The sequence below is a fragment of the Lampetra planeri genome, chromosome 3 (assembly GCF_965212315.1).
Source record: "Lampetra planeri chromosome 3, kcLamPlan1.2.h2, whole genome shotgun sequence".
Lineage (NCBI taxonomy): Eukaryota > Metazoa > Chordata > Hyperoartia > Petromyzontiformes > Petromyzontidae > Lampetra > Lampetra planeri.
This window is the reverse complement of record NC_136109.1, coordinates 20,410,443-20,419,191: the sequence shown is the minus strand read 5'-3', so window position 1 is coordinate 20,419,191 and position 8,749 is coordinate 20,410,443. Positions and strand designations below refer to the sequence as shown.

At 45.8% G+C, this 8,749-nt stretch overlaps 1 protein-coding gene across 5 annotated transcripts in view; it reads right to left on the bottom strand.

The window, feature by feature from the left end:
* Positions 1 to 4,923: 4,923 nt before the first annotated feature.
* LOC144740593 (nuclear factor 1 X-type-like) overlaps positions 4,924 to 8,749 on the bottom strand; it is a 39,244-nt gene continuing 35,418 nt past the window's right edge. For 4 of the 5 annotated variants that reach the window (XM_078623414.1, XM_078623413.1, XM_078623424.1 and 1 more), the window contains one exon: positions 4,924 to 5,587. In XM_078623414.1, coding sequence (XP_078479540.1) covers positions 5,460 to 5,587 — 128 coding nt within the window. In that variant the 3' untranslated portion in view covers positions 4,924 to 5,459. Of the gene's footprint in view, positions 8,244 to 8,749 lie in introns of all 5 variants that reach the window. The other variant, XM_078623418.1, reaches the window with a different exon arrangement.

Here is an 8,749-nt window from a genome sequence, read left to right as displayed (position 1 = left end):
CTCTCGTGACGTCACCCGGGAAGGGGGTGGGGGTTGAGGGGGGGGTGGGGGGATCCTCGCCGCGCGCGCGCCGCGTACGTTGGTTCGTGACGTCAAACTTTTTTTTTATAAATTTAAACGCGCGCCGAATATAAAGATGGTTTAAATGTATTTCAATAGCGCGAAGTGATTTTGTGACAGCGTTTGTATAATTTCGCGGGCGTTCGGGCTACGTCACGTCGCGCGTTTCTTTCGGCGCGATGACGTAACACCCCCCCCCCCCCCATGACGCGGCGGTCATCGCGCAACGTAATCACCACCCCCCGACGAGAGACGTCGGCCCGTTTGCGCGATGACGTCACTGCAGCGTGCGCGCCTGCGTCACGGGGCGTACGCGGTGACGTCGCGGGGCGTGCGCGGTGACGTCGAGGGCATGCCCCGGCGTGCCTGGGCGTCGGCCGCATTCCTGCTGCTTGAGTCGGCAGCAGCAGCAGCGGCGGCGGCGGGGAGACCACCTCGGGTCCAAGGGTCCTCCCCTCCCCTCCGCGGCGTTTGTTTTTGGTGTTGCCGCGGAAAGTTAAACATTGACGCGCTCATGAACGACACTGCCACCAAACAATACCACGTTAGCCGCCGTTCGCCCCGGAGTGACGGCGCCTGTGCCAGGCCAGGTGCACTTTGAGGCGACCACGTGACGTGTCGAAGGGCTCGCTGCTGGCAGGAGGTCTCGGGACAGACCCAGTCGGTGCCATGGGTTGGCTGACTGAGATGACCGGTAGATGCACCACCAGCTGCAGGGCCGGCCCGAGGCATAAGCGAACTAAGCGGCTGCTTGGGGCCCCCTGGCCACCAGGGGGCCCCCGAATCGTTTTTTTTTTCCTGAACTTCCCCAAACTATGATGACTGCCTTTGAGCTTCTCACATACCTCTCACAAAATGAGATGTGTGAGCTTTACCCAAATCTTTGGGTAGCTCTCAGGATAGCCTGCACTCTGCCTGTGTCAGTTGCCTCAGCAGAGAGGAGCTTTTCCAAGCTCAAATTGATAAAAACATATTTGAGATCATCAATGGCCCAGGAAAGACTAAGTGGACTTGCAGTCATTAGTATTAATAACAAAGTTGGCCAAGCAATACCATACAATGATGTCATTAGTGACTTTGCCTCCAGAAAAGCTAGGAAGGAACGATTTTGAGGTCATTGTTGTACAGTTGACATTGTTGAACCCTTGCTGTTCTTATGTTTGCTTTCATTATTTAAGTATCTTTTTTTTTGTAACATTCTATTTTTGATTAGATTAATGTTTGTCTATTTTGGTTTTATTTAAAAGATTGCACATTTAATGCACATTTGCAAATAATTTATTTAATATGTTTTTTGTGACCGTTTGTATTCAGAAGTTTTAATAAAAGAGTGAAGTATTTTAAGTGTTGTTTTTATTTTTTATTAATACATAACCTCACTGTATTCGTTTATAATATTCGCTATAACATTATAGTGTGACATTTGTGTCAATAATCTTCTAGCACAGATGAGTCTGCGTGGTGGGAGGGGGGCCCCCAAATCAAATTCTGCTTAGGGCCCCCAAGAGGCTCGGGCCGGCACTGACCAGCTGTGCCCCCTACTGTGCCAGGCTAGGTGCAGGAGGTCTCGGGACAAACCCAGCAGGTGCCATGGGTTGGCTGACTGAGATGACCGGTAGATGCACCACCAGCTGTGCCCCCTACTGTGCCAGGCTAGGTGCAGGAGGTCTCGGGACAAACCCAGCAGGTGCCATGGGTTGGCTGACTGAGATGACCGGTAGATGCACCACCAGCTGTGCCAGGCTAGGTGCAGGTCTCGGGACAAACCCAGCCGGTGCCATGGGTTGGCTGACTGAGATGACCGGTAGATGCACCACCAGCTGTGCCCCCTACTGTGCCATGCTAGGTGCAGGTCTCGGGACAGACCCAGCCGGTGCCATGGGTTGGCTGAGATGACCGGTAGATGCACCACCAGCTGTGCCCCCTACTGTGCCAGGCTAGGTGCAGGTCTCAGGACAGACCCAGCCGGTGCCATGGGTTGGCTGACTGAGATGACTGCTGGTAGATGCACCACCAGCTGTCAACTTGCTGCATTGTAGCCGCCCGGCGCTCCGCTCGTTGTTGTGAGCGTCGCTCCTCTGCCCTTCGTTGTTGCTGGAGGGCGACTGCCATATGCCCTGTAGCAGCGTCCTTCATGAGCCTCCTCCAACAACCACACACACACTGGCACACAGTAGCAACAACCACACACACACAGTAGCAAGCAGCAGCAGCAAGCAACCAACAAGAGAAGCGACTTTTTTTTCTGGTCTCCCTTTGTAACCATAAAAATCATCGCGTGACGCCCGCGTCATTTGTCAAACGCCACACGCCGTCTAAACATAGGTCACCCTCCTATTGTTAACTCGCCCATTGTAGCCCACGGCCTCTCATTGTCTCCCTTTAGATCAGACGGGACCACATCTGCGTCAAGGCGGCGCGTTTACCCTCAGAAGAAGCCCTGGGGCCATTGACTTTGAACCATACCGGGGAGCTTTAGTTCTGACACTTTGAACTTCTTGAGGCATTTACACTTGAGTCTGAATGCTGCAGAGCCGGGCGGTGGTGGCGGTAGTAGTGGCTTTCCGTGCACGTGGCCTGTAATCCAGCACTGGGAGGGACTGCCCAGGGTTGGTGGATCACGCAACTGTTGCGGACCTCCCCGTGGAGATGGAATATTTCTATACCCTGGCTTGCCAGGAGAAAGGCGATACAATACCGTACAGCAAAGTGAATACTTTAACTACATCTGTCCTGTATGGGATAGTGTTGCCCCCTGCCACGGGTGCGTTTTATCCTGATGAATACACACTACATTTGACTGAAACATCTTAATTGTTCGTAGCACTGGTTCACCTCTTGGCTTGCTGCCTTCCAGCTTAGTCTGTGGTTCCTTAATAGATTGTGAGATGCAATTTGCATGAACGACGATATACACAACCAAATAATATTAGTCTGGCTCTTTAAACCTCAAGCATTGTCACAACCCTAACAGAGCCTTTAAACAATGATTAACACTAAACTTAAACTACACTTTTTATTTTACCAAGTAAGGCCCACTGAACTATATAACTCTTTTTCAGAAGCGACCTGGCCACAAATGATAGCCCAATGTAGTGGTTTATCATGTGCAAAGGTATAGCAGCCAAATACTCGAAACAAATGTTTCAAAATATGGAGGGAAAAACCAGAGGACCCGGAGGAAAATTTACATGACCACATAGAGAGCATGCAAACTCCAAATATACAGCAACCGTCAGGGTCGGGATCGAACCCACAACCTCCTGTAAACCAGGCGAGGTAGTTAACATCTCACCTCCAAAGTGCCCCACTGAACTCAAGAAGAGCTTCCGTCTGCCTCTAAAAGCCTGAGGCATTAACAATGAACTCTAAGAGATGTTAAGTCTGGCTCCGAGTCTCAGAAATTAACATTAAACCCAAAGAAAGCCTTAATGTGGCTCTATGTGACTCAGGCATTGTTATGTAAATATCATCTCCTTGCTTGGCTGGCGAGCTCAACGTGAAGTTCCAGGGTAGGTACAGTGCACGTGGCAGCCTTCGCACTGAATTAGTCTGCAGCAGCGTTTCGTAATTTCTGTGTGCCTGTGGTCACGGTCAACTGACACTGCTGAACTCCACCCATGAGAAGAATCTCTCGTCTGTTAGAGGTCACCATCGATACCATGGCTGCCAGTGGTGACAAGTACGGTTCCAACACCAACCCACCACAGACACGCTCTTGAAGTACATGGAGCACAGTCGTGTAGCTATTGCGTGTGCAGCCGGTGGAATTGCAGTGACCCTTGAGTTGGAGATGTCCAGGCACCAGGCGATGAAAGAGGTGGTGGGGGGGGGGCATTAGATGGGGAAGGAAATCATTTAATTCCTTGCATCGGACTCCATGCCAACCAGACTCTGCCACTGGCGGTGCTTAAAACTCGATGCTGCACACCGACATCTTAAATTGCACTTCCAATGCGTCTCGTCTCCCCAGTGCCCTGTGTGGATGTGGCCGCACTGCTGTGCACTGACATCACTGGATGGCCACACCGCCTGGGGCGAAGAATGGCAGCGCAGGAATGCACCAAACTAGCACCTTGACAGCGACCCACTCCAACCACCCGCCCAGCTTTGATCCGCCGCCATGTCTGTGGGTGCAACTCAACCGCTTCCGCTGTGGCCAGGGGCTCTGCGTGCCAGAGAATCACTGGGGCTGTGCGTGACAGTGAACTGTGTGACACTGACAGCATACTGTGTGAAACTGTGACAGGCTACTGCGTGACACTGCAACAGCCTCATGTGTCACGGTTTTCTGTGCTACAACTCACTGCGACTGAGGAGTAAACTCGTGCGCATTGTCCCTGGCTGTGCACTGGGACGAGATCTGCTGGAGAAACCCTTAATTCATGCACATGCCATTTTAGTGAAACTATGCCCTATATTTAATAATTTACCCATTCCCTCTTTTTTCATTAGTTTCTTACATATCGTTTATTTGAGTCGTTACTTTTTATCAACATTTTCACTTCCTGTCTTAAGGTCACGTGGAAAACATAAGCTAAATGCAGAACTTTCATGGAACTTTTGTCCTGCCCGATCAGCCTTTTATATTACCACTGAACTATAAAATGGCCTTAGACTGGCATTGAGCCTAGTCAATTACAAATGCAAATTGAAGGGGCCTGAGTCTGAACACACAACTCCAAGGAAGCATTAGTCTGGCTCCATGAACACTGCACATTAAGACCAAAACCTAAGGGTGCCATTGAACTAAAATAAAACTTGTGCCGATTGTGATCTTAATTCCTTAGGCCAGTGAACCCTAAAAGGAGCCTTAGTCTGGCACTCTGAAACAATTAAGCTGCTGGAGCACGCGTGTAAAACTCATTTCATAAATGTTTTATTGTTGTTAAAACCAAGGTACATGAACAAGAAAGTTGAAACCCTTTGCACATTTATAATGCTTAAAATACAAAAAGCTGAAAAGTCTTTTTATGAGTTTTAAAAATCGACAATTTACCAATAATAAATGTCAGCGATGTTGAAAAAAATGCTCATGTAGTTCAACATATTCTTGGAGTTACGTTCACTGCATTTCCTTATACGATTGCAAAAACCAGTAACGGAGCGCAGTTAAAAGCCTAGTTTATTGAAGAATTGTTGTTTTAAACTTGGTTACAAATTTTCAACCAGGTTTAAAATATAAATTTAGCAACAACCCAAATCCACAATCGACTGTTGATTACCAACAAAAATGTTCTTACAGCGATACATCAGAGATACTAAGCCAGCACTGACGATCCCGAATTAAAGGTCTGCGCGTCAATATCAGGGGCTTAATATCAGTGGAATCGGGTTCATAATGGCTGTCAAAAACACTGAGATCCTGGAATTAAAATGTGAGCTTCAGTCTACCTCTATTAAACCAGGTTCCCAAGTGTAGAGGGTTGATGAGAGAGACTCAGACCCAGGTCTCGAACCCAGGGCCTCAGCAGTTCCAGCTCAGCATCTCTGACATGGCCATTATGACCCTGAGCCACCCAGCCACCTAAAAAAAAAAAGACAGCAAGTAAAGTTCTTCCTTGTAGTCATCCCATGGAGGATTTTTTTTCAGGTGTATATGTCTGGTTAGTGAAAATGCAAAGTATTTCTTTGTTTTGTTTAATGAAAAGGACGGCAACATTACCAAGGTTGTCTGTTTAAAAATCAATGTGATTGTGAATTGATTTATTTTAAATCGATTTAAATAATTATGTATTAATAATGAACATACCTAAGTGACCCAAATGCTCTTAAAATTAATCAAATTGAACAGTAAATCTAAATCCATTAACTGAATTCCATGTTCAAACTCAATTAATCGTAAGCTTAGTGACCGCAACTTTAAGTTCAAATATAGAAAATAAAAACCCATCAAGTCGACGGGGTTTCTTTATATCTTAAAGGAAGACGCAACAAAAAAAAGTGCATTTTGTTACAAAAACGTTGACACGTGGCAGTGTGACAGCTTCTATCCACTGCTGTAAATATAAAACTGCCAAATTCCTTCTCAAAGAAAACCCTGTCGAATCGGCCCAGCAACAGACATTTCTGTTCAAATTCCCCAGCACGAGCCAACGTTCATTGACTTAACATGGCCAGCTTCCAGCATGCTTCACGGCATCACAACAGATGTATCACTGGCTCCCCAGCATGCGTCGGGTGTCATGACAGTCTCGTTCAAATGTACGGTGTTCACACGGCAATGAGGCCACGAGAGCGCGCTATAACGGCACTGACGAAAGACATTCATCTATAAATTTTCACCCCCCCCCCCCCCCGAAACGAAGATTCAGACTCGTGTTGGGACAGAACTGCACAGAACTAAGGTATCTTAGGCGTGTTGCGAGAAAAAAAAGCTGATCTTTTCGGTTGTGTCTTCCTTTAAAACACAATCTTATCACAAGAAAACCTTTAAAATATATTTTGTTACGTTATATATAACTTTTAATATAATACAGTATATATTTTGACAATTTAAAACTTAAAACCACAAATGCCTTTTTTTTGCCAACCCCGATATGAACATTCAGATTTTATCACCGTATTACAAAAATACACATTCTCTTTTTCGTAATAATATTGTATGATGTATGCATATTACTTTTTAAATATTTCCAGGTAAAACAAGAGCTGGACTTTTATGTATGTGAAGCAGTTACATTTGTTTTTGAGCAAACGATCGGTTATAATGAGCTGTCCAGGATTTTTTTATATATATCTATATAACAGCTTGCAAGTGCGTGTATATATATAAACTATATAACACTAATAATAAAGTAATGATTATCATCATCAGCATCGCCCCCACAACAGTCATCACAATCATATCAATCATCATCACATCCACCATCATTTAATAAAGTCATCAATACAAATCTTAATTGATAAACATTGCTTATCACATCCACCACTACCATGATGATGATCATCATCAATGATCAACATCTACACCGTCATCAGTCTTATTACATTCACATACTCTGTAATGGCCGGTAGAAACACTTGGAAGTTCTGCTACTCCTACGAGTTTTAAAAAAGCCGTTTCGGCGGGGCTTACGACGATTTCTACAAACACAGGGTCTTAGAAACGAAAGGCAGCTTCTTCCTTCGCCCCACAGGGGCTTCCAAGAATTTCCAAAAAATACTGGATCTTAAAAATGAGCGCCAGTACTCTCTCTTGACACTCATGTACGCTTCCGAGTATTTTTACCGACGCTATAATACTGGCTTCAGGAGACTTAATGGGGCCGGAGGGAATCGAGATGCGTTCAATGAAGTTGAGTAACAAGGCCTTGAAGTTGAGGAAAGTTGAATTGGGAGATGAACGAAGTTAAACCGAGTTGAACGGGTTTAGTGGAATTAAGACAAATTAAGTGTAATTGAGTTGCACTCCACCATGTAAGTTGCTGTGTAAGAGAGTGGAAGTGGAGTTGAGTGGAGTGTAGTCGAATTGAATGGAGTTGAGTTTCTTCAAACGCAGTTGAGTGGATATGAATGGAGTGCAGGTATTTTGGAGTCAAGTTACACGGACATTGAGTTAATAAGAGTTTCATTTAGTTTAAGAGTTTGGAGGGGTTGAATAATTTCGATTTTAGAGGACTGGAAAAAATGAGTGAGTCGAGAGGATCTGCGTTGAGTGGAGTTGCGTGGGTGTAGTGGAGAGGACTGAAGTGGAATTGGAGTTGAGTGGAACTGAGTTTTGCTGGAGGTGAGTGGATTTGAGATTAGGCGAGTTGAGTGGGAGTGAAGTGAAGTTGAGTGAAGTTGAATGAAATCGAGTTGAGGTGACTCGAGTTCAGTCGAGTTGAATTATGTTAAGTTGACAGTGGGATTGAGATTAAGTGCAAGTGACATTGAGTTGAAATATTTGAAGCTGAGTGGATTGGTTTGAGCTGTGTTGAGTGGCGTTGAGTCAAGTTGGGTTTTGTTGAATGTAATGGAGTTTATATGCGTGGAATTGAATGGAGTCAAGTTGTATTGCGCCGAGTGGAAATGTTGAATTTGAGTTGAATTTGAACGCTGCTGAGTTGAATTGAAGTTTCGCTGAGTGGAATGGAGTGGAGTTGAATGGAGTTGAATGCAGTTGAATTATCAGAAGTTTGAAAATCCTTGTGCCGACTCCTCAGAGGACTGCTGATACAACTCGTGTTTCATGGTGAGAACTGCAACACAATGACACACAGCACGAACCCAAAGAAAGCCTTTGGTTTTAAGACAGCATTAACCTGGCTATTCGAGCCTCAGACATTGATATTAAACACTATACGGGGAATTAGTCTAGATCTATGAGCTATAGTGGGCATTTCTCTCTTTGTATAATGTGTAGATGTTATGTGAATGCTCTGTAAATGTTTTTTTTTCTGGCTCATGGTCAATACCAGTGATGAATATCTGAACTGGTACTGGGACCTCCCATAAGTCGACTCCGCCTCAAATGAGGATTTGGTGCGGTGTGTAAAAACATTAGCACTGGGGAGACAAAGGCGACAAGCTGTTGGCCACCCACCCCCTCGCGTGCGGTCCCGGCCTTCATCGGTGCTCGCTCACAGCACTTTCCCCAAAAGCCTGTTAAAGGCTATAAGGGGGATTTCTCTTTGTTTTTGGAGTACACACCACCCTACTATTATGCCACAACCATGCCAACCAGCCCTGCATCCCTCAACACTCC